Genomic DNA, 27,247 nt, shown 5'->3' with positions numbered 1-27,247 from the left:
AGACCATGAAATCAGGAACATCTTACTTCTAAGTTACTCCAAACACTTAGTAGCTATTTGACTGTAGATAAATTACTTGAACTTAGGTCTTAATAGTTTCATTATTTGTAAAGTGAGATAATAATAATAATAATAATAATAATAATAATAATAATAATAATAGCATCTACTTTCCAGGGTTGTTAACAGGATAAAATGAGATAATATTTGTAAAGCACTTGCAAACTTTAAAGCATTATATAACTAATTATTATTATTATTATTAAGTACTTTATTATATAGACTATTGTGTATCTCATTCCTTCAATGTGAGTTCTTATTCATGATAGTTATGGTAGTAGCAGAAGTACTGTGAATTAAAGTTAGAAAAATTATTTTTATGGCTTACTTTTAAAAAATTAAATGTAGGATACAAAATCCAAATTTTACACATTCTTTCTTCCTCTGTCTCTCTGACACAGGCGCATGAGTGGTGCATATACACATATACACACACACATACTTACACTCTCTCTTACACACATACACACACACTCTCTCTCTCTTTCTCTCTCTCTCTCTCTCTCTCTCTCTCTCTCTCTCTCTCTCTCTCTCTCACACACACACACACACACACACACACACACGCACACAGGCACATGAGTGGGGTGCCATATACACACATACACACTTCTAAGGCAGCATAGCCTGAGAATCGTGCTTAGTTGGACCACTTTTTGTACCTTTTCTCTTCTTGAGCTCCTCCTGCCCCCAGCTTAGGCTGATTGGCTGATTCCTTACAGCACTCCTCCAATTTAAAGAGTGTCCTGGTCTACGATGACTTCCTCCCTTTTCAGCACTGTGGCTTCTCCACAGAACTGTCTCTGCCATACCCCATCTTGAATATTTCTTTTCTCTCTCCTCCCCAAGTTTTAGATCTCTTTTATCTGTTGGTTCCTGTGTTAGAATGTAAGCTTCTTGTGGACAGTGACCATCTTTCTTTCTGCCTTTAGTTCTATTTCCAGTACTGACCAAACACTTAATAAAAGCTTGTTGAATCATTAATTAACTCCATTACTGTCTTATGCTGACAAGTTAAAACTTGGATTTAAAGTTTATCAAGAATTTAGGCTGTCAGATAAGTCTATTTTCTCTCATTGATTTAGGCATTATGACAGAGTGTTTTCCCCCTATTTTTAAGTAAAAATACAACATGTAACTCTAATCAGTCCTGCTCAGCTACAGTCCCTTTGTAATGCCTCTCAGCCTTTTTTCTCCTCTTCCCAATATGGGGACTAATAAACAAAACACAATCTTGTAAAAATCCAATGTCAAGCAAAACAAATTTTCACATTTGTCATATCTGAGAATGTTTGTCTTGCCCTATATCTTAGCCTACCACCTTCTCTCTTGGGAAGTGGACTTCCTCAATTTTCTGGTTGAGATTGGTGTTTCTGTGTTTTTCCTCATGGTGTTAAATTTGTGTATAAATTGTTTTGATTCTGTTCATTTCACTCTATATCAATTCATACAGATCTTGCTAAGTTTCTCTGAAACTCTCTTTAATCATGTGTTCTAACTTAAGGATATTTCATTACATTTGTATACCATAATTTGTTCAGCCATTCCCTGATTGTTACCTCCTTGAGTTGTTATTCATTTGTCATTATAAAAACATTTGTGATTTTTTTAAAATGCATACATTCTTTTTTTTAAACTTTAGGGTATAGGCCTAGTTGTGGTAGCTATTTCACTATGATAAATTTTAAGTCAGTTTTATTTTTTTGTAGAACTGACCTTTCATAGGTTTGTGCTGAAAAAAAAATAAACAGATTTCTATATTTTAGCTTTTATAACAGGTCCAGCTATGCCTAGCTATAGTAGTAGAATTGAATCACTCTAATCCAGCCCATTTTTTAATGCCCGTGAACCCTTAGGAGAGTTGGAGAATGTATTGTGACCCATAAATGAGGCCACGAGAAGTATGACTCCTTGAGAATTCATTAGTTCCCCAAGCATACCATCTTAAGTCTTTCCAAGTTAAGCAAGCCTTCAGTGTTCCCCAGTACATATACTCCAGCACTAAGACAGTTACCTTCCTTTCTCTCATCTGTTCTTCTTCCCCTTTTCTTACTTATATAATAAGGTCTTTACCTTTGAAAAAACTATGAGTGAAACATTGAGGAGAAAAGATGGTACACAAGATGGATAATAGACAATACCCTATTTATATAACTATTAATTATTATTTTGCTATCATTGTTCCATGGGATAGAAATTTTAAGGGTTTCTATCAAAAAATTAATTTAATTGACTTTGAAGTTGTTAAAGGATGTTGTGGTCATATTTCTTATTTGTTTTTCTCTATTCTTCTAGACAAGAGATAACTTCCTAGGTCAAGTAGATGTACCTCTTTACCAGTTACCGGTTAGTACAAATTTTCACTTATTTTATTATGCTAAAAATTTTTAATATAACAAATTCTATGTAGATATATGCTTTATCGAATAGCTTGCTTCTTGCAATCCTTGAGCCTATTATTTACTTCAAAATAGCTTAATCTACCTCCTTAATTTTGTCAAAATATATGATCCTGTGATCGCAATTTAAAGGTAACTCTCTGATCATGGAAACAATGTTTGACAAAAAATATTTAATAGCAAGATGTAGGATTGAAATAAATGGGGAGAGTATAGAAAGGAAACTTTTATAATAAAATAGCATGAGATCCTAGGATAGAATGGTCATCATGGATATTAAGGAGGGACAGGTACAAAAAAATAAGAAGATGTAAAAATTCATAGTGTTTGATGACTGGATCTGGCAAGTGAAAAAAGTAGTGAATCAGAAAATTTTGAGTCTATATGAGAAAAAGGACACTAATATTATTACTCATTTAATTAAAAGAACTGTGAAGAATTACTGGTTTCAGATAAGTTTATAATAATATGTACTAAATATAATTGATAACATTGAAGTGAACATTTTTGATAAGCAAAAGATTTGAATCTGGATAAAAAATCAGAATTCAACAGACAGATTTAGAAGTTTCCAAGATAAAAATATGACAACTAGGTGGCAAGTTAATAGAATACCAGTCAGAAAAATTCATCTTCATGAGTACAAATATAGCCTCAGCAGTAACTAGCAGTGTGACCCTGGGAAGGTCATTTAACCCTGTTTGCCTTAGTTCCTCATTTGTAAAATATCTGGAAGAAGGAAATAGCAAATCACTCCAGTAACTTTGCCAAGAATACCCCAAATGGGCAGAGCCAAGATAGCAGAGAGAAGCCAGGGAGTTTTTTGAGTTCTCTCAGTTTCCTTTGGAAACTATGTTAAATCAAGCCTAAACAGATTCTGGAGGGACAGAACTTACAAAAAGATGGAATGAAACAATTTTGTAGCTCAAGATATCTTGGAAGGACTTCAAGAAAGGTCTGTCTCACTTGGGTAAAAGAAAGTGCATTCCAGCACAGACAGTGCCCAATGAAGCTTAGGGAGACTTTTAGCCACAGCACAGCTCAGCAACCAAGATCCCTCAGTTCTGGGTCACCACACCAGTTGCACAGAAAGCCATCAGTGGAGCCTCCAGCCCCAGTAAAGAAGGCAAATTGCCAGCCCCAGAAACCAGGCAATTAACAATTGAGTAGGCCAGGCTATTCCAGCACAGTGAGCAAGTCACCAAGTTTCTAAGACCCCAGTGCTTAAAGCCCCCAACACAAGAAGGTTGGGATTGTACCCCCTATACTCTAGGAGCACAATTCAACTTTAAAAGCCATGAAATAAACAAAAAAATGAGCAATGAATAAAAATGAATCTTGACTATGAAAAACTATTGTGGCGACAGGAAAGATCAAAACACCAACTCAGGAGAGAACAAAATAACTACAAGAAACTTTAAATGGGTATATAAATTGATTTCAAGCCTTAAAATCCTTTTTGGAAGAACTCAAAAAGGATTTTAAAAATCAAATAAGTGAGGTAGGAAAAAATTGGAAAAAGAAATGAGAGGTATGGGAAAAAGTCAGTAGTTTGGAATAGGAAGGATAAAAATTTACTGAAGAAAGCAATTCCTTAAAAAAATACATTTGGCAAAATGGGGATAGAGAATCTACTGAAGAAAAAACTTAAAAAGTGAGATTAGTGAAATAGAAAAGGAGGTACAAAAGCTAACTGAAGAAAATCATTCCTTAAAAATTAGAATTGGGCAAATGAAAACTAATGACTATGAGAAATCGAGAATCAGAAATGCAAAATCAAAAGAAGGAAAAATAGAAGAAAATGTAAAATATTTCAATGGAAAAACAAATAACCTAGAAATTAGATTCAGGAGAAATAATCTAAGAATTATTGGTCTATCTAAAAGCCGTGATTTAAAAAAAATCCTGGACATCTTTCAAGCAGTTATCAAAGAGAATTCTCTAATATCCTAGAACCAGAAAATAAAATGGTCATTGATAGAAAACACCAATCACCTCTTGAAAAAGATCCCCAAATGAAAACTTAACAGAATATTTTAGCTAAATTTCAAAATTATCATGTCAGTGAAAACACACTGCAAACAGCCAGAAAGAAACAATTCATATATCAAAAAGCCACAGTTAGGTTTCTACATTAAAAAGATCAGAGGGCCTAAAATATGATGCTCCAGAAGGGAAAGGAACTTGGACTAACTACAATCAAGAATAAATAACACAGCCAAATTTAGCATAATCTTCCAAGGGCAAAGATGAACATTCCATGAAATAGTCTATTTTCAATCATTTCTGATGAAAAGGCCAGAGCTGAACAGAAAAGTTGATGTTCAAATACAAGATTCAAGAGAATCATAAAAAGTTAAAGGTGAAAGGAGAGAAAAAATCCAACAACATTATTTGTAGACAAAGTGTGGATATAAGTTGATTTTGATGTGATGATATAAAAAGAAATTAAGGGGTGGAAAAAATTATTGTACTAGGAGAAGAGAAAAGGGAGGGAGAATAGGATAAATTATATTACATGGAAAGGCACAAAAGACTTTTTATAGTAGAGAGAATGAAGGGAGGAGAATGAGCATTGTTTGAACCTAACTTCATTGGATGTGGCTCAAAAAGAGAGAGTAACACATACGCTCACTTGGGTATAGAAATTTATTGTATTGACAGGAAAAAATAATGATCAATGTTGGAGGGTATATGGGAAAATGGTACACTAATACATTTTTGGTGGAGTTGTAAACTGATCCAACCTTTCTGGAGAGCAATATGGATATGCCGAAAGGGCCATAAAACTGCATAACCTTTGATCCAGCTATTGGGTCTGAATCCCAAAGAAATCATAAAAGAGGAGAAAAATATGCATATGCAAAAATGTTTGTAGTGATCTTTTTTGTAATGGCAAGGAACTGGCATATGAATGTTATAGAATATTATTATTCTATAAGAAATTATCAGGATGATGATTTTTGAAAGGCCTGGAGAGACTTACATGAATTGATGCTGAGTGAAGTGAGCAGAATCAGGAGATCATTGTATATGATAAGAAGACTATATGAGGATCAATTCTGATGGATATGCCTCTTTTCAAGTGAGGTGATTCAGGCCAGTTCCAATGGTCTTGTGATGGAGAGAACCATCAGCACCCAGAGAGAGGACTATGGGGACTGAGTATGAATCACAACTTTTTGTGATTGTTAGCTTCCTTTTTTTCTCTCTTTTTTTTACTTTGTGATCTGATTTTTCTTTGCAGCATCATGATAAATGTGGAAATCTGTATAGAAGAATTGCACATATTTAACCTATATTGGATTACTCAATGTGTAGAGAAGGGAGTATAAGGGAAAGGGAGGGAGAAAAAATTGGAATACAAGGTTTTGCAAGAGTGAATGCTAAAAACTATCTTTTCATGTATTCTGAAAATAAAAAGCTTTTATTTTAAAAAGTATCCTATCCTCTAGGAAGTAGGATGAGAAGGGGAAAAGAAGAGGTAAAAGGAGTGATAGAAGAGAGAGTAGAAGTTGTGGGAGAAAAGGAAATAAAAGGTAGAGTGATGGAAAGGAGAATAGATTGAAGGGAGTAAGTGGTCAGAACAAAACACTGGTGAAGAGGGACAGGATAAAAAGAGAAAAAAAATAACGTAAATGGGACAAAATAGGATAGAAAGAAGTACACTTTTAGTAATCATAACTATAAATGTGAATGTGTTAAACCTTCCTATAAAATGATAGTAGATAATAGAGCAAGCTAAATACCAGAATCCTATAGTATGTTGTTTGTAATAAACACATTTGGAGCAGAGAGATATAAAGGTAAAAGGCTGAAACAAAATAATTTACTTCAGCTGAAATTTTTAAAAAAAGGTAGGAATAGCAATCCTGATATCAAACAAAACAAAAGTAGATCTAATTAAAAGAGATAAAGAAAACAATTACATCTTGCTAAAAGAAATTACAAATAATGAAATTATATCAATACTAAACATATATGTACCAAGTAGTGCATCCACATTCTTAGAGGAACAGTTATGAGAATAACAGGGAGAAATAGATAACAAAAATATACTATTAAGCAACTTCAATTTCCTCCTCTCAAAACTAAATAAATCTACCCACAAATAAGCAAGAAAGAAGTTAGGGAAGAAAATAGAATTTTAGAAAAGTTATGTATGATAGGTTTCTGGAGATGAGGATAAAAAGAAATATATATTTTCTTAGCAGTATATGATACCTACACAAAAATTGACTATGTAGTAGAGCATAAAAAACTTGCATCCTTTTTTAGATCATAATGTAATAAAAATTACATGCAATAAAGACCATGGAAAGATAGACCAAATATTAATTATTTGTGGTTAGGCTATACCAATATAAATAAATTTTAAAATTCTATCTAAACTTATTTACTTATTCAGTCAATTTATGTATCAGTGAAAGTAACAAAAATTATTTTATAGTGCTAGAAAAAATAATAAGAAAATTCATCTAGGAGAATAAAAGGTCAAGAATATCATGGGAAGAAATGAAAAATAAATGCAAAGGAATGTGGCCTCACCACAACAGATCTAAAAGTATGTTATAAAGTGGCAGTCATCAAAACTATTTGTTCCCAGCCAAGAAATAAGAGTTGTAGATGAGTGGAATAGGTTAGATTACAAGATATAATAGTCAATGACTATAATGAACTACTGTTTGATAATCCCAAAGACTTCAGTTTCTGCGATAAGAACTCTCTCTTTGCCAAAAACTGTTGGGAAAACTGGAAAATAGTATGGTAGAACCTAGGCACTGATCAACTTCTCATATCATATACTAAGGTCAAAATAGATACATGATTTAGACTTAAAGTGTGCAATCATAAGCAAATTAGAGCAAAGAATAGTTTGCCTGTCAAATGTATGGAGAAGGGAAGAATTTTAAACAATAGAAAACATTAGGAAATGCAAAATTAATAATTTTGTTTATATTAAATTAAAAAGGTTTTACACAAAGTCAGTGCAACCAAGATTAGAAGGAAAGCAGAAAGCTAGAAAACAATTTTATAGCCAGTGTTTTTGATAAAGGCTTCATTTCTAAAATAGATAGAGAACTGAGTCAAAATTATAAGAATACAAGCCATTCCCCATTTGAAAAATGGTCAAAGGATATGAATAGGAACTTTCAGATGAAGAGATTAACACTGTCTGTAGTCATATTGAAGTACCCAGGAAAGAGAAAAACAGGGCAGCCAAAATAATGAAGTTTTAAGAGTGTTTATTACTGGCCAGGACTGATCCCCCAAAATGAAGACTGGAGGGTCAGTAATAGTGTCCTCAGGGCCATAAATTTATAGAAAGAAGAGAGAAACATCAAAATGTTTTGTGACACATTTGTCATAATAAAGTAATTTCTATTCTAAACAGGAGGCAAAAAGTTATCACTCTAAGGGTGTCATTCCCAGACAGCAATAAGCAGTATTTCGTTAAGCTTATCAGGTTGTCAAGGTCTTGGGTTTGTCAGGATAGCACATCTGTGTTTTTAAAAATACCATCTGCATTAGGGAGTGAAGAACTAATAATAATAAACTTCTAACTACAAAGATTCAAGATTATGTTTCTCACAGTCCCATTTGGGGTGCTTTTCCACTTCAATATGAAGAAAATCTCTAAATCACTATTGATTAGAGAAATACAAAATCGACAGTTCTGAGATACAACCTCACACCTATCAGATTGGTTAATATTACAGAAAAGAAAAACAATATATGGGAAAATTGGAACATTAATTCATTGTTGATGGAGTTGTGAACTGATTCTGGAAAGTGATTTGGAATTATGCCTAAAGAGTTATAAAACTCTGCATACTTTCTGATGCAGTAATACCACTTCTTAATGTGCATCCCAAATAGATCATAAAAAAGGAGAAGAGATTCACATGTGCAAAAGTGTTTGTTGGGGAATGACTGAATAAATTGTGGTATGTGAATGTAATAGAATACTATTTTTCTGTAAGAAATGATGAGCTGGCAAATTTCAGAAAAATTTAGAAAGACTTACATGAACTTACACTGAATGAAATGAGCACAACCAGGAGAACATTGTACATGAGCACAATGACACAGTGCAATGATCAGCTTTGATAAACTTAATTAACTCTTCTCAGCAATACAGTGATCTAAGACAGTTCCAAAAGACTCATGATGGAAAATGCTATCCACATCCAGAGAAAGTACTATGAAGTTTGAATGCCGATTGAAACATACTATTTTCACTTTTTTTGTTTTTCTTTCCTGTTTTTCTTTCTGATTTTTCTGATTTTTGTTCTGATTTTTCTTTCACAACCTTACTAATATGGAAATGTTACTTAAGATTGTATATTTACAGCTTTTGTACAAACAAAACTAATGCAAACAAGATTAGAAGGGAAGTAACAAATTGGGAAAATATTTTTACAGTTAAAGGTTCTGATAAAGGCCTCATTTCCAAAATATAGAGAGAACTGACTCTAATTTATAAGAAATCAAACCATTCTCCAATTGATAAATGGTCAAAGGATATGAACAGACAATTTTCAGATGATGAAATTGAAACTACATCCACTCATATGAAAGAATGTTCTAAATCACTACTGATCAGAGAAATGCAAATTATGACAACTCTGAGATACCACTACAGACCTATCAGATTGGCTAAGATGACAGGAAAAGATAATGATGAATGTTGGAGGGGATATGGGAAAACTGGGACACTGATGCATTGTTGGTGGAGTTGTGAAAGAATCCAACCATTCTGGAGAGCAATCTGGAATTATGCCCAAAAAGTTATCAAACTGCATACCCTTTGACCCAGCAGTGCTACTACTGGGCTTATATCCCAAGGAAATACTAAAGAAGGGAAAGGGACCTGTGTGTGCCAAAATGTTTGTAGCAGCCCTTTTTGTAGTGGCTAGAAACTGGAAGATGAATGGATGTCCATCAATTGGAGAATGGTTGGGTAAATTATGGTATATGAATGTTATGGAATATTATTGCTCTGTAAGAAATGACCAGCAGGAGGAATTCAGAAAGGTTTGGAAAGACTTGCGTGAACTGATGCTGAGTGAAATGAGCAGAACCAGGAGATCACTATACACTTCAACAACAATTATGAAGATATATTCTAATTGAAGTGGATATCTTCAACATAAAGAAGATCCAATTCACTTCCAGTTGATCATTGATAGACAGAAACAGCTACACCCAGAGAAGGAACACTGGGAATTGAATGTAAACTGTCTGTACTACTGTCTTTCTACCCAGATTATTTATACCTTTGGAATCCAATTCTTACTGTGCAACAAGAAAATTGAATTTACACACATATATTGTATCTAGATTATAGTGTAACACATTTAATATATATGGGATTGCCTGTCATCTAGGGGAGGGAATACAGGGAAGGAGGGGAAAATTTGGAAAAATGAATACAAGGAATAATGAAAAAAAATTACTCATGCACATGAACTGTCAAAAAATTATAATTATAAAATTAATTTTAAAAAGATTGTACATTTACTTCTTCATGTGATGTAATTTATCTATAGTTTTTTTATTATACCTCACAAATGTTTTAAGTATAGTTTTAGCTTACAACTGTATATTGATAACCCTCTACTTTATTCTAGACAGAAAACCCAAATATGGAAAGACCATACACATTTAAGGATTATCTTCTTCACCCAAGAAGGTCAGTATATGGCAGAGAGGAAAATGATACTAAATCTTTCATGTCTTAATTGTAACTTTACTGTTCAGTTGAATTCTGTATAAGTTCAGGGTTTATACACATGTAAATAAGCTGTTTCAAAAATAATATAATTTTTATTGTTGATTTTGCTACAGCATTTTTTCTAATTGTGCAAAAAGAAATTATTTTCAAGTGAGACTAGAAGATTTTTCTTTATACTTATTACATATTTAACATATAAATCTTATTTAATGAAATATACTACATTTCAAAAATCACACTTTGCCACTTTGTCTATAAGTCAGTAAATGATATGATACAAAACCAGTCTTCCTGGATAAATATATACTTTCACTTGACTTACATTATAAATAATGGAAGGCAATATAAGCACAAAGAGACTTAAAAAACAAAGAGTATATTTAATAACTGTACTGTTGAATCAAAGAAACTATATTTAACCCCTCAAAAATCACTTTGGAATATTCTAGACAGACATGGTCAAGATATATAGTGATTTCCTGTTGAAACTATTTAAGCGAGGCAGCAAAAATCCTATTTAAAAATAACATTTTTCCCTACTGTTTTTTTCCCTTTTCTAAATGTTATAGAATAATTTTATAGGAACTCAGGAAGAATTTTCTTCTAAAAATTCAATTTAGAGAGTATGAAATTCTTTTCATGTGTAGCTAACAGTACTTCTAAGCTATCACAATGCTGGATACAAGGGAATATATAGTTTACATTAAGAACTTGTTAATTTATAGGTTAGTTATCTTTGTTTTTGTGTGAACCTAAAAAAATTATCTCATTTAACATAAATGCATTTACTGAAGAAAAATAGAAATCAGCAAGCACTAAATTGGAAAAGAACTCCAAAGAATCAATTCTCCACCCAACACTATCCATTGTCTTCTATGCCTCATTTTATTGCTCCTGAGGAAAGGTGGTGCCTTGTGCCCAGAAACAGTGAAAGAGGAGAATTATCAGTTACATGCCCAAGATGTTTCTCCCCGCCTCCCAACGTATATCCAGATTATAAGGAAGAAAGAAAAGAGGAAATAATGCACTTCAGCTCCTCTCCTGAGGTCACTTTTTAAAAGTGGGATGAAATTTATATTTTAATTATTTGTAGAAAATAAAATTTAAAAATCACCTAAATACACCTACTTATGTGACAAAAAGCATTTTTTTTCCTTTTGGAATATACATTTAGCAAATGTTATGTCTCTTAAGTGTAATCATTGTTAGTATTGATGTGTGTGTATGTATGTGAAACCATTCTTAAGTCACTTAATATCTCAGTGTCTTAGTTTTTTCATCTATAAAATGGAGATAATACATAGACTATCTATATCATTGCTTTATTATGAGTAAAACCTAAAAAGTTGATTAAGCATGAGAAAATATTATTCAGTAAATCAGATGTTCTTTTAAGTATCATTGATCTAGTTTCAATTATAGGATATATATAGAAGTTATAAGATTATTTCTGTTGTTATTACTCCTATTAGATATCTACTAATTCACTTAAGCTTTCTCTTAGTTTGAGCTTAACTAGTGAGGTTTTATTATATTTACATTTACTAGAAAAGGAAAACATAATCTTCATGAAGTTTAAAGTTTAAATTTTCCAAATCATTCAATTCCTTTTATATATAAAATATGACCTTTATAGTCTTTTAGCCTAATTGTTTCTTTTTTTTTTACAGTCACAAATCAAAAGTTAAAGGTTATCTTAGATTAAAAATGACTTATATGCCTAAAGACAGTAGACCTGAAGATGAAAACACAGAACAGATTGAAGAGTTAGAGGTGGGAGATATTTTAATTTATTAAAATATGTAATTTCTTTTTCTTTTATGCAATAAAGGAAACAATTTAGTAATTTAATTTGTTTGAAAGAAGAAAATTGGTTAACTGAAAAATATATTTACCTTTTCCAAATATGCCTAAAAAGTCCCATTTGTTTCAAGTACTTATGCTTACTACTATGAATGGCTATTGCTGGTTATGTTTTAATGTAATGATGAAGAAAGGTCTAGTAGATATAAATGAATATATTTATAAAAATTAAGTTAGTCTATTTTCTGTTTTTGCAAAAGGTTTTCTGAAATTCTGTCACATTTTTCTATATTAAAATAGTACCAAATCCTAATATTTCTTAGTTTAGTTTTTTAAAAGAACATCAGTAAATTGTGAGTTCTTTCCTAAGATTTATTATTCCTTCCATTTTCTCAGCTTATTTAAGGCTGTTCTTAAAAAGCAAATGAATTTATTAATATTATTAATTATTAATATTAATAATAATAATTAAGCAGTTAAGTGGTAAAGAAGGTGAAGTGCTGGGCTTGGAGGTGGGGAAACCTGAGTTCATATCTTGCCTTAGACATTTACTAACAATGTGGCCCTCGGCAAATCACTTAACCACTGTTTCAATTTTCTCATCTGTAAAAAAAAGGTAATGATGGCACTTATTTCTTTAGGTTGTTTTTAGGATCAAATGAGATAAAATTATATAGTGCTTTGCAAACTTTAAAGCACTGTATGAATGCTAACTGTTAGTGATAATAGTAGCATTAGTAATAGTTATTTTTCTGGTTAAAGATCTGATGGAAAACCATTTGGAGAGACACGGTTTATGGGTATTTTTCTTGATTTTGTCAAGAGAGGTGAAAAATTATTTTAATGAATTGAATAGCCAAAGTAAAAAAAAAAATGAGAAGCACAATATAGTTGAAAATTCTTGCCTATGGGGCTAAGAGATTCTACTAATTGAAAGTGAGCTTTTATTTTGTCAGAGACGCTATCCTAATTACTGAGGGAAATGTAAAGACATATAAAAGACATGATCTCTGACCTCAAGAAGCCTACCACATGTACCATATCTTAGTGTATATTTTAGTAGTAAATTTATAATAATGTAATTTATTTCAATAATACTTATGTTAATTTAATAGTAGATAGAGACTTAATTCTGAGTCAAGGCAATATGGACTCTGGTTGATTTGAATTCATGTCTTGCCTCTGACACATACTGAGTGTACCATTATAGGTAAGTTATTTCACTGCCCAATGTCCAAGTTAGCATAGATCTAAGACTCAAAATTGCAGAATACCATCTGCATGGTAGAGAGTCTTCCTCATGAGGAACTTCTTATGTAAGGAAGTCTCAGGTCTCTGTCTCCCTGCCAAAAAATATAGAATATGATAATTAATGGAAATAAGAACAAACATGGTATGGGTGTTGAAAGGTAGGAGAGAACTTTCATCTAGAAGAATAAGGCAAGGATTTATAGACTAGATAAGCTAGATCATGGATGGCTAGATTCATTGAATAGAGGAGTATGGAAAAAATGTTTTCCAGACTCAAGTAACATTGTGAGTAAACAAAAGGAAGTGAGAAAACACAAGATAAATTTGGAAAATGGCAAGTAGTACTATGTAGTTGGAGCCTGGAGTGCAGCATATGGTATGAAAGTTGAAACCAAGTCTAATAGAATAGTAATGAACTGAACCAGCTACACCTAGCAAAAGAACTCTAAGAGATGATTATGAACCACTACCTAGAATTCCCAATCTCTCTAATTTTGTTTGCCTGCATTTTGGATTTCCTTCACAGGCTAATTTTACACTATTTCAAAGTCCGATTCTTTTTGTACAGCAAAACAACTGTTTGGGCAGGTATACATATATTGTATTTAATTTATACTTTAACATATTTAACATGTATTGGTCAACCTGCCATCTGGGGGGGGGGAGCGGGAAGGAGGGGAAAAATTAGAACAAAAGGTTTGACAATTGTCAGTGTTTTAAAATTACTCATGCATATATATCTGGTAAACAAAAACTATTAACAAAAAAGTTGAAACCAAGTTTCGGAAGGCCTTGAATACCACACTAAGAAGTCTGAGTAATTTTTAAAGTTTTTGAATAATGGAGTGATAGGAGAGTAGTGTTGATAGTGGTGAGGACTGTTAAGGAGTCCTCTAAACTTATCTTCTAGAGAAGCATTTTTTCCAGAAACACTGGACCCAGAGCATGCAAGAGCCCCTTGAATTTGTTAATGATGAAGTTTCCACTGAACCCACATTATTTGTTGTTATACCCCAAGTTGGATATTCTATGGGTCTTTGGGAGGCAAAAAAAGTGCCAGTACCAGTCTGTGCCAGGCTGGGAGAGTGCTTGTACAGCCGGGATTCTTTGCAGATAAGCAGCCCTCCTATCTTGATAATCTAGCAGTTCCCAAGAGAAAAGAATGAATCCTTTGGGGTGGTCGTGTCTTTTTTCCCCACCTTTGCTGCATCATTTCCCTCCCATGTCACGCCCCCTCCTGGTATCTCCTCCTCCTTTTGTCCTGCTAGTATCCACATGTTTGTCAATTTCTCTTGTAATAAGCCTGGTTTTCACATAAAGTTTGTGATGTTGTGATTACAGATTGGTGATATTAAGGAAATAAGATAACATTCTATAGAATGAACTTGAATACAAAAATACCAGTTAGGAAGGTGTAGCAGTGGCTAGGGAAGAGAGAATCTAGTCCTTACTGAGAATTCTAACAGTAGGAAGAGAAAAGGGGAGATAAAGGGAAAGAGGATGCAGAAACAGAATCAATTGGTTGAATGGGTGGGAGGAGGGAAAGTCAAAGAAGACTCAAGTATGATTGTTTAAATTAACATTAATAGAAATTTGAAAATGAAAATCAAATTATTTTGGTAAAGATTGGTAAATCAAGTTTTGGACATGTTGACTTTGAGATGGTAAGAGAACATTCAGGTAGAGATATATAGTAGAATATACGTCAGAATAGAATTTAAATCTGGAAATGTAAATTTGATACTAATTATATCAAAGGTAATAATTACAACTTTTGAGTTTTAGTCCCTCTTTGAGGCTTTATGAAACCTTAGGAAAATCATAGACATTCAAGGACACCATTTTCTCTTTAGGTGAGAAAAGGTTTTTAGATCAGATAATCCCACAGGTCCCTTCCAATTTTAACATTTTGCTTGTAAGTTATAGAAGTGGCAGAAAACATTTTAGTTGTACACCATTTATAGGAGTGCTGTCTCCAAGACATTCCTTCCACAAATATTTGAATGCCTACTCTGTACAAGGTACTGAATATCTGTAAATGGGATCTCCCATTCCAAGAGTTCTTTATTTTCTTTCTTTCTTTTTCCCCTGAGGCAATTGGGGTTAAGTGACTTGCCCAGGGTCACACAAGTAGGAAGTCTTAAGTGTCTGAAGACAAATTTGAATTCAAGTCTTTCTGACTTCAAGGCTGATATTCTATCCACTGCACCACCTAAGTGGCCCCAGACCAAAACATTATTTTATAGAGGTAGAAAAAAATAACAAAACTTATCTGAAAGAACAAAAGATCAAGAATATATCAAGAGAATTAATGAAAAAAAAAAAAAAAGATGAAGGAAGACAGCCAAGAAGTACCAGATATCTAACTGTATTATAAAGCAGTAATCATCAAAATAGTTTGGTACTCCTTAAGAAATACATTGTTGTATCTGTGGTATAGATTAAATACACCGTATATAGTAAATGACCATAGTAATCCAGGATTTTTTGATTGAAAAGATCCAATTATGGGACAAAAACTCACCATTTGACAAAAACTGCTAAGAAAACTAAAAAAACAAACAAACAAAAAAATTGTATACACTAATAACATCTCTTATTGTATATCAAGATAAAGTCAAAATGGTTACATGGTTCTCAAACTACGGCCCGTGGGCCAGATGTGGCCGCTGAGGACATTTACGTGGCCCAGTGGGTTATGGCAAATGGGCTGAGGGGCGGAGACAGAGTGTGAGTTTTTGTTTTTACTATAGTTCGGCCCTCCCACAGTCTGAGGGACAGTGAACTGCCCCCTATTTAAAAAGTGTGAGGACCACTGATTTAGACATAAAAGGTGATACCATATGCATGTCAATAGGAGAGCATGGAATAGTTTACCTGTCAGATTTGTGCATTATGAAATATAAAATGGATGATTTTGATTATATTAAAATTGAAACAAGCAAAACCAATACAGCTAAAACTAGAAGGAAAGCAGACATCTGGGGGGAAATTTATACAGCATATCTCTGGCAAAGGCCTCATTTCTCAAATATATAGAGAATCAAATCAAATTTATAAGAACACAAAAGTCATTCCCCAATTGATGAAAGGTCAAAGGATATGAACAGGAAGTTTTCAGAAGAAAAAAAAAATCAGATCTATCTATACCCACGAAGAAATGTTCTAAATCACTATTGATTAGAGGAATGCAAATTAAAACAATGCCCACCTTTCAGATTGGCTATTATAACAGAAAGAAAACAATCAGTATTGGAGGGAATGTGGAAAAGTTGGGACACTAATGCACTCTTGGTGGAATTGTGAACTGATCCATCTATTCTAGATAGCAGTTCAATGCCATGATCAAAGAACTAGAAAAGTATCATATTTTTTGATCAACCAATAACACTATTAAGTTCCTTTTTAAAAAAGGAAAAGGATCTATCTGTACAAAACAACTCTTTGTGTTGCCAAAGAATTGGAAATTTAGGAGATTCCCATCAATTGGTGAATGACTGAAGTTGTGGTATATGATTGTATGGAATAATACTATTATGCTGTAAGAAATGACAAGCAGGGTGCTTTCAGGAAAACTTGGCAAGACTTAGGTGAACTGAAGCAAAATGATGTAAGTGGGACTTGGAGAGCATTTTACATAGTAATAGCAATAATATATGATAATAAATTGTGAATAACTTTTCAGCAACACATTAAACTGTGAGAGTTCCAAAATATTCATGATGAAAAATGGCATCTACCTCCAAAGAAAAAAATTGATAGAGTCTGAATGTAGATCAAAGCATACTATTTTGTGTTTTATTTTTTTAATTTAGTCTATTTTCTTTTGCAACATAATGTGGAAATATATTTGCATATTTGATTATATATGTATAATCCATATAAAATTGCTTGCTGTCTTAAAAGAGGGTTTGGGGAGGGAAAGAAAGAATTTGGAACTCAAATTTTTTAAAAGGTTAGAAATTTTTTTTATAAAATTGAAAAAATATTTAAAACAGAAAAACAATTTAAGATTTAAAAAATATTTTAGTTCTATTCTCCCTAAGAATTGTTGAATTATAGGTTTATTTAAGGAGTATATATTAGTATATGTTAGCATATACTCTCTTCTCCCAATGTGAATTCACCTTACTTCTGTAGTAGAAAGACCTGTTACATTTACATCTCCACATTTTTAAAAATTTGTTTGTATTTTCATTTAAATCATTTTTTGAAAACAAGATATTAAGATAATGTATCATCAGGTAGTGTTTTCTCTGGTAGTTTTATGTAGTGTGTCAAATAATGGAATCTTGTCTGAAATGAGATATAACTCTACAGTAAACAAAGAAAACTATTAGGTGGCTTTTTAAATTATTTTTAACAGCCCTTAATTATTTATTAAATTTTCAAATTTTGTTCACGTAATAGATTTTTTTTTCCCAAAGGTATGTTACTCTTGGTCTAGACATTGTATAGACATTGTAGGTAGATTTATTTCACTTCATTTTGTGGTCTTCAGGATTGTTATTTGATCTTCAGAAAGTACTTTATAATTTCAATGGGTGTAAACATATAGACATTTATTTATGGAGAGGTCTCAGGAATTCCAGCAAAGATCTGTTTATATTTGTTCCTTGTGTAGTCAGGAACCAAAGCAGCATTCGCCAGTTCCTCTGGCCTCTATGTGGTATTGTAAATATTATACTTTAAAAATTTTTTTAAAGTTATATAGGTTATAAAAGAGACTCATGTTTTCCTAATGTACACTTTACTTATAGAGAAAAAAAGTAGCAATTTAAAATAATGGACAATTTTAACTTTATTTTATTTATAAATGTATGTTAGGTATTTTGTAGTTGATAAAGAGTGATCCTTATAATCAGGAAAACAGGTTCAGATTCAATCTCTATTGAGTACTGATTGAATGATTTGGGCAAATCACTTTACTTATCAGGCTCTTAAGCAGCTTTTAAATTACAGAAGATTTGGGGAATATAACAGTGTAATACTGTTTATAGGGTCCACTTTAAGTGATAGTGAACATTCACCTACATAGATTGTCAAAGACTTATATGATAGCCCCTCAGTATTCAGTTGACTTGAAAAAGGAATTACCTGAAAGATAGAGAGAATTATGTTTTGCTATTGAGTGTTTCTTCTGCTTCAGGGCTTAACCAAATCTCTGTCTCCTCTACCTCTCTTGTATCCAAAGGTTAGAGAGCTTAAAATAAATATGTACTTAGAAAATCCAAAAATTATCCTCTATCAGGATTTTTTTTTACTCTTGCAATTATATCTAAATCACTCACTACTTTCCTATTTGTGTCTGCACAGTTGCAAAAAGCTTCACTAAAAAGTCAAAGATTATACTTAAATAGACTCTTTACCTATATAAATTTTCTAGCTTGTTTAAAGATGTTTTGTATTTTCCTACAGGTACTAGTCCTTTCTCCTTTTAAAAATGATTGGATTATTTTAAAGTAGTTTAATATAAAGTTTCCTAATATATGTAGTAATCTCTAATTTTCTAAAATTATATCAGGTCAGATACCAAAAAATTACTTAATTATGGTTTTATAGGTTATATTATAGAATAATGTTGTTCATTGAGTAACTTTCAGGTCTAAATATTGTATACTTAATGCAATTTTAAATTTCCCTTTTCCATTTAGTATGTAAGATTTGAAATTTTTTTAAATCTACTTTCATCTCTTAAATTAAACATTTATAATTTTCAGCCTGGCTGGATTATTGTGGACCAAAGAGATGCCGCTTTTCATTTGCAGCATCAACAAGAATCCTCTCCTCTGCCTCCAGGGTGGGAAGAAAGGCAAGATGTTCTTGGAAGGACCTATTATGTAAATCATGAGTCTAGAAGAACACAATGGAGAAGACCAACCCCTCAGTATGTGGTGATAGCATCCTTGTTTGTACTATAGATAATTTTAACTAGATACTGTCATTTTGATGTTGTTCACTACTGAATCATAATAATAGCTAGATTATTAAGCCTTTTACATGTGCTTCTGGGTTAAATAGAAGCAGGTTAGTATTGAATGAATAATTAAGTTCATTTCCTTTTCTGAAACATTGGTAGATATAATATCATAAATAAGGCTTCAATAGATTTTAGCTTAATATATGACAGTGTTTCATTGTAACTTTATGAGTTGCAGAGAATTGTAGGCCAAGTGACCACAGAATCAGATAATTTCAGAAGTAATTGAATACTTGAATCCAAAGAGCATGATGATAGCTTAGAGTGAAGAAAACCTCTGTCTGATATATTTTCCTAGGGCTCTATGCTAATCTTTTAACCATTATCATTGTTTTCCGTGACTTGGATGATGACACCAATAGGCATGCCTATCCTATATGTATTCTATGGAAATCGGAAAGGATAGTTAATTTTACTGAATTACATAATCATGATTCAGGAAGATCTCAGCAATTAGAAATGAGGAGTCAAACTACTAAAATAAAGTTTAGTAGAAATATACATAAAGTAATATTCTTGAGTTTAAGAAAAAAATTACCTTCTCTAATATAACAAACAAGAGGAATGACTAGTACTTCCTATGAAAAAGATCTCGAGGTTCTAGTCTAATCTGCTTATTCTGATACATGACATGGAAACCAAAACTTGGGCTACACTTTGTTTCTTTCAGGCCCTGGTCTTGTAAGTCATGTAAATTTTCTGAATTAATACAATGTTACTTAATTACATTTGAATTATGGTAAAAATAATTTTTAATTTAAAAGGAAAAGTTGGGATACAGTAATAGAAACATAGAGTCCAAAATGAAGGAGATGAAAGTGGTGTCATATTTTGTTCAGTTCTACATGTCACGTTTTAAGAAGAACACTGACAGACTAAAAAGAAAACAAAGGAGATTAACTGATTAGTGAAACTGTGTCATGTGCCATCAATCAAAAGAAATAGAGAAGAGAGTTTTTTGGGATGACGATCACAAGAACTTTAGACCTGGAAGAAATCTCAGAGATCATCTTGTCCATCCTTTTACAGAGGAGGAAAATAGGACAAAAGTGACTTGCTCAAGGTTAACCCAGCTAGTAAGTGTCTAACACTGGATTTGAACTCAGGATGAAGTTTTGTACCAACTAGCTGCCCCTGATTAAAATATTATACTGCTCTTTTTTTAATAGGTTGTTAATATTATGAAGTCTTCAATTGCTATATTCTATATTATGCCATTCTACAAATTGCCATTAATCCTTTGTCAAAATATTTGCTATAATGGGCTAGTAGTAGTCAATAGACACTTTTTGTATCATGAAAGGTAACTAAAGGCAATCATAACAATATTTCCCAGAACAGTGGTTCTTACCTGTTTTATGCATTTGGCTTCTTTAGCAGCCTCATTAAATCTAAATTAAATTAAAGAGCACTTCTTAAAATATTTGATTTTGATTCATTATTGAAGGAAATATCATATTTCAGTTAGAAGTTAATGAAAATAATGATGTGATATTTTTTATAGTTGAGGTTCACAACTCCCAGAGGGTCTATAGATCTCCACTTAAAAACTCCCACTGTCTAAGGTCAATCTTAACTTCACCCAAACCTAGCCAAATTTTTATGATAGTCTTTTTACAGTATCACATGACTTTCAAGTTAGAACCCTTAGAGATCATCCAGTCTCCATATTTTACAGATGAGGAAAAACGTGACATAGAATTCCAGAATTAGACACACACTCAGAGGACATCTAATTCAACCCAAAGCTGAATAAGAATCTCTTCTGCAGTATCATTGTGGAATAGCCCAATACCTCTAAAAATAATACATTTCATCTTAGAATAGGGAGGGAATGTGTTCAGGTGAAGTGACTTGTATATGGCCTCATCACTGGTTAGAGATAGAATCAGAACCAGGATCCACAAGTCCCAGCTCTTAATTCTTTCATTTCCTGATAAAAAGGCACCCTTCACTGCCTCCTTTTTATTTTTTGAAATTTCTTAAAATTCAATTTTATATTTTCAGGTAACAAAAATACATTTCTCTGACCATATCCTTCCTTCCTCATTAGGAAATGAAAACCAAAAAATATTTCTTGTAACAAATAGTCAAGAAAAACAAATTCCCATATTGGCCATATCCAAAAAATGTGTCTTTGTTTCTGCTCTCTGAGCCCTTAGACTCTGTCATGAAATAGGGAGCTTGCTTCATCCCTGACCTTTGCTGCCTCCTCATTAGGGCTCTCAAATCTGATGTTGTTGTCTCACCTGGGTTATCCTGACTTAGCCACTTCACATCTTAGGCTTCACTTTGGATTTGATGACTCTTATCTGGAATGCTCAGTTTAGCAGCCTTCTAGATCATCTTTACTTTTGTTCTTTGTTAAAACATGTTTGTCCATGTTAGAAGTTCCTTAGGTAATTTTAGTAATTCAGAAGCAATTCTGGTAAATAAGAGTCTGATAAAGAGATTTAGATAAAATTTTAGAATCCCTATTTTTTATTTTTATTTTTTTTAGAGAAAATAAAAAAGTTAAAGTTATTTTAGATCATACAGTATAAATAATTTCAGCATATATTACTCTGTGAATACAAAAACAAAATGAAAAACTCTATATCCTGAGAGCCTTATATTCTCCTGAATCTACACAGCTACACAGATAAACAACTACAGTACCGTTGACTGAGGATGTATAAAAAAAAAAGGGGCTAAATCAACATAAAAGTATTAGACCTTTTAAAAAATGAAAGTGCTTTTTTTTTTTTTTTTTACTATTTGGATTTTTCCATGGTCTTTGAACAAAAGTAATAAAAGTTGAGTACTTTCAGTTTATAAAATGCTTTATAAATATTAGCTATAATTATTAGTATGATTAATTTGATAATTATTTTATTTTTAAATCCTCATTGTAGTTTTGTCAAGGTAGTGGAAAGAGTATTGGACTTGGAGTCAGTATTTACGTTTGATAAAAGGAAATGCTTTCTACTGATTGGAACTGTCCAAAATTGGAAAGAGTTGCCTTGGGAGGTATTGGGTTCCCTTAATACCTCCATCCTGAAGTAGTCAAACTAGATGACTAGATGTTAGGTATGTTATAAAGGGAATTCTTGTCAAGGTCTGGTTTGGTGGCTACAGTGGTCTCCAAAGTCCCTTCTTAATCTATGAATCCATTTCCAACAATAATCTATGAGAACATGGAAAAGGCATTTAATCCACTCTGAACTTCAGTGTCCTCATTTTTAATATAAGGATAATGACACCTATAGTATTTCTCTATTTCATAATGGCTGTTAGCTAAATAAGAGTACATGTAAAGTATTTTGTAAATCACTACAAATCACTTTATGAAAAGCAATACATAAAATTAAATATTATAATTATTTTTACTTCTCGTGATATAAAATATATATTTGACTCATATTTTTGGTATAGGGACAACACAGAAAATACTGTGACTGCTAACATTGAACAGCAAGGGCAGCATGCATTTACTATACGGAAGCAAATATCTGAAGAAACTGAAAATTCTGAAAACAGAGATGTTACAGAGGTATAAAAGAATTTTATTTTTTCTATTGTCTTATGCACATCTTTCATATTAAGTAATAAAGTACTTATTGCTTATAAGTGTATTAAAATAGTTGTAGATTAAGCTGATTCTCTTTGTTTCAGAGTTGGGAGATTATAACAGAAGATGAAGCTACAATATATAGCAACCAAAATCTCCAATCACTTCTGCCACAAAGTCACTTTGATATTGATTCATATTTTGTAAGAGAATTAAATGCCAGACCTTCTACCTCAGGAAATTCAGCTACAGGCCAACAGATATTCACCTGTGTAAGAAAATTCTATTTTTGTTTTTGATAAATTATTAATATTTGAATGTAAGTCCATACTCTTTAATTCTATTTAGAATTTGAACATTACTCAATTTGTTCTTCATACTATACTAAAAGGGGATTAAGAATGAGGGAGGTAATATAAGGAGGAATTTTAGATTGTTTTTCAGACACTTAAGGAGTGTCTGAATAAACTGTGATTTATGGATGTCATGGAATGTTATTACTTTATAAGAAATAATTCAGACCATTTCAGAGAATCCCAGGTGGTTTGAATACAATGAAATGAACAGAATCAGGAGAATACTTTTTACATAAATAGGAACAGTATTAAAAAAAAATTTTTTTTAAAAAACATGAGAACTGTAGTCAATGAAATGACCAGTTGTGTTTCTGGAAGATCTATAATGAACTATGTTACCCACCCCCTGACAGAAAATTAAGGGACCAAACTTGAAGAAAGAGACATATGTTTTTGAACATGATTATTTTGTGAATTCATTTACTTGATGTTTCTATGTTATAAAATTTGTTTTTTCCCTTTCCTTTTTTTCTCTTAGTTTTCAGTTGGGGAAAGGGGAAGAGTAGCAGCAGTGATACAAAAAATAAAAGGTCTAACCCAACATTTTTTTCAAAATCCAAAGAGAAAGAATGAAAGGGAACACAAATAGGCTTTTGAAAATAAAATGTAAAATTTGTTTTATGCTGCTTTTAAAAATCATATGAATGGAGATTCCCACTTTCATAGAGAGTCCTTTTTTGTTTTCATGTATGTATAAAAGTACACACAGATAGGCTTTTGAAAATAAAATGTAAAATCTAATGGGATTCAGTACCTTCACTTCTGATAGGTCTTTTATATTGTCTTTTGATGTAAGGGTCATCAAACTGGAATCAAGAGGCATTAGCTAAAAAAAAGTGGTTCCAGCATCATAAAAAATTTATACTAAGTACTACGTATAGTAGTAGTGTCAAACTCAAATAAAAATGCTACTTATTAACTTAGCAAATAGCAAATTAACATAATCAGTGTTATATGATATTTTTATTTATTTTGCTAAACATTTCCCAATTACACTTTAATTTAATTCCCATCACACTGGGGAGTTTTATAAAAAAAATTATTAAAGATCCATTTTTTCCTCTCTCTAGCAAGATATTCAGTTTTGCTGTGTTATTTTTGATTATCAAAGCCTATATCCTTTGACTTCTAGAATTTCATATTCCAAGTTTTTAATTTTTATTTTTTGTTATTTATTTTTCAAAATACATACAAAGATAGTTTTCAACATTCATCTTTGCAAAACCTTGTGTTCCAGATTTTTCTCTCTCCTTTCCCCATTCCCTCTCCCCTAGACAACAAGCAAACTGTTATAAGTTAAATATGTGCAATGCTTCTCAACTTATTTACATTTTCATAATGCTGCACAAGAAAAATCAGATCAAAAGGGGAAAAATTAGAAAGAAAAAACAAGCAAACAACAAAAAAGGTGAAAATATTATGTTTTCATCTAAATTCAATCTTTATAGTTTTCTCTCTGCATGCAAATGACTCTTTCCATCACAAGTCTATGGAAATTGCCTTGAAATCTCCTCATTGTTGAAAAGAGCCAAGTTCATCATAGTTGATTATTACACGATCTTGTTGTTGGTGTGTATGCTGTTCTTTTGGTTCTGTTCACTTAGTTTTTCCAAGCTTTTCTGAAATCAGTATGCTTGTCATTTCTTACAGAAGAATAATATTCCATTACATTCATACACGATAACTTATTCCTTCATCAACAGATGGGCATCCACTCAATTTTCAGTTTCTAGCCATTACCGAAACAGCTGCTCCAAACATTTTTGCACATATAGGTTCTTTTCCCTTTTTTATGATCTTTTTTGGGATTCAGACCCAATGGACAAACCAAATTCTTCTTTACAGTAGTGATGACTAAATCATGGAAAATCCTGACAATGGCTTTTCAGTACTTGAATTATTTCTTTCTGACTGCTTTTGAGATTTTTTCTTTAATCCAGAAACACTTCATTTTAGCTGGGATGTTCCTGGAAATTTTCATTTAGAGGTTTCTTTCAAGAAATGACCAAGTGGGTACTTTGTAGGATTTTTTTGTCCTAGTATGTAGCTTCTCCCTTGACCCTGTAGTATTTTTTGCCCCAAACCAGTCCCCAATGTCAACAAAACTTCTATCTGCCTTTGTATATTAACCTGAGTCAAACAAAGACTCAGAAGTGTTTTTTTTTCTGTTTTTCCCTATCAAAATTTGCTTTGGTGCATTTTCTATATCTATATAAAGGAATTTTATGAATGAGTGCTGCCATGTTTTCACTGGTCCTTGGAGTCAAATTTTGAACTGTCTTGTAGAAATTTAAAGAAGAGATATTGCCTTGAATATACTTTAGACTTAACAGGTTTCTGAAACTGAAATGTTTTTCCCCTTTCCTCAGGGCCCCAGTACCTAGCAAAATTCTAGAAATAGGTTAATTTATTTTAACAGCTACTTCCAGAATAAGCCAAACTAATTCCCTGACAGAAAGTGACACAGAAATCACTCTTATATAGTCAGGTCCAACCCCGAGATAGCAGTTAATGCAGTGGGCTCAGAGTCTCCCAGCAACAAAAGAAGATATGCTTCCCCTTCTAAATTGCTTGTGCATACGTAGATAAGAAATCAGCCCATCTGGTCAAATGAACCACCAACCTTTTTCCATGTTGTTGAAAGATCATCAGAAGTCCCAGGAATTGAAGATTGATAATGTTGCAAAAAGTCTCATCTCTGGAAATAGCTAATCAGAAGAAAATGAAAGAGCAATTGCTAAACAAGGTTATAATAAAACAAGAATACAGTACCATGGAGGCACAAAACTGAGTCAAGCTCTAAAACCATGAAGAACACTTATAAAATCTCTGCTCAAAGGCAAGGCCTATAGCAGTACTCACATGTGACCATTGATTGGATAAAGATAATACAGAAAATTTAGAGGTTTGTCCAAGTTTTTAGTGGGAGAAAAAGACACTATAATCAGTTCATTAAACTCCTGTGGCCACAAAAATGTTTCCTATTGCATTCTTAACTCACAATTAAATATAGATGCCCACAAGACATTTGAAAACAATCTCTTTTATCTAGAGAAACCAAGTGAAGTAATAGGGTGCTGTTTAAAATAAAAAGGAAATCTGGATTTTAATCTCTGTTCTTTCAAACAGAGATAAAGATAGAGAAAAAATAGGAGGAAGGTATATTCTCTCAGCCAGGTTGGATGGAGGAAGTTCACCAAACCCAAACTTGAATTCCAATATAGTTGATGTCTAATCTACTTGCAGTAGATGAAGAACCTGGCTGCTCTGTATGAACCTGGGTATGCTTTACTCCATTTATGCCATCTTTGCTACAGTCTACCTCTCAATACAATTCTTTTTGACTTGCATACTATCTCCCTCCAGTCATTCAGGCTACCTTTGGATTACTCTCATTGTGCTGTTTAAAGCATGGCATAATCTTGGTGAAGATTTCCCAGAATGTTCAGTTAGTTTCAAGATCACTCCCTCTACCCAAACAGCTGTATATTAGGCAAACAGCAAGCTGGGAGAAGGCAACCCCTATGTGGAAGATGATTAAAGAGGGAGGATCTAAATTAGGAGCTGAGTAAACAGAAACCAGTTTTGTAAGCATTATATTTTAATGATATAACTACTTCTGGTAACATACTGATGACAAAGTCAAAGATTTGGCAGAAATATCAAGTTATTTTGTATTTATATTTACTTTAAGAACCACTTCAAAAGAAGAGGAAGTTTGCAAACACGTACTTTTGAGGAGCAACCTGCACTTCCTATGGTGAGTTTCATCTCTCTTCAGTCATTAAAAAAAATAATATGTTATTAAAATCACTGGGCCTAAAATATTGTATTACTACTCTGAACCTGTCAGCTAAGTGCATTTAACACTAAGCCAGATGTACCTAATGGCCATATTGGCTTTAGGATAGCATGAATGAAGGATTGAAAAAAATGAAAGAAAGAATATTTATAAGCCAAGGACAAAGACGGTCCTCAACCTCAGGGAGCTTACTTTTTTATAGGGGGAGTAGTGATCAGGAAGGAGTATTTTAGTTTAGAAATTCACACTGAGTAGAGTCTTAGAGGAAAAAAATTACATACCCTTTCCAGTGATATTGGCACTATTAA

General features: G+C 32.4%; 1 protein-coding gene across 16 annotated transcripts in view; it reads left to right on the top strand.

The window, feature by feature from the left end:
* Positions 1 to 27,247, top strand: part of NEDD4 (NEDD4 E3 ubiquitin protein ligase) — a 135,606-nt gene that overhangs the window by 69,845 nt on the left and 38,514 nt on the right. For all 16 annotated transcript variants that reach the window (XM_074294590.1, XM_074294580.1, XM_074294594.1 and 13 more), the window contains 7 exons: positions 2,356 to 2,406; positions 10,094 to 10,155; positions 11,868 to 11,970; positions 18,972 to 19,138; positions 22,646 to 22,763; positions 22,886 to 23,053; positions 26,832 to 26,897. In XM_074294590.1, coding sequence (XP_074150691.1) covers positions 10,109 to 10,155; positions 11,868 to 11,970; positions 18,972 to 19,138; positions 22,646 to 22,763; positions 22,886 to 23,053; positions 26,832 to 26,897 — 669 coding nt within the window. In that variant the 5' untranslated portion in view covers positions 2,356 to 2,406; positions 10,094 to 10,108. The remainder of the gene's footprint in view (positions 1 to 2,355; positions 2,407 to 10,093; positions 10,156 to 11,867; positions 11,971 to 18,971; positions 19,139 to 22,645; positions 22,764 to 22,885; positions 23,054 to 26,831; positions 26,898 to 27,247) is intronic.

This window comes from Sminthopsis crassicaudata, chromosome 2, assembly GCF_048593235.1.
Source record: "Sminthopsis crassicaudata isolate SCR6 chromosome 2, ASM4859323v1, whole genome shotgun sequence".
NCBI classification, from domain to species: domain Eukaryota; kingdom Metazoa; phylum Chordata; class Mammalia; order Dasyuromorphia; family Dasyuridae; genus Sminthopsis; species Sminthopsis crassicaudata.
The sequence above is the reverse complement of the archived record's forward strand: the minus strand, read 5'-3'. Positions and strand labels throughout refer to the sequence as shown.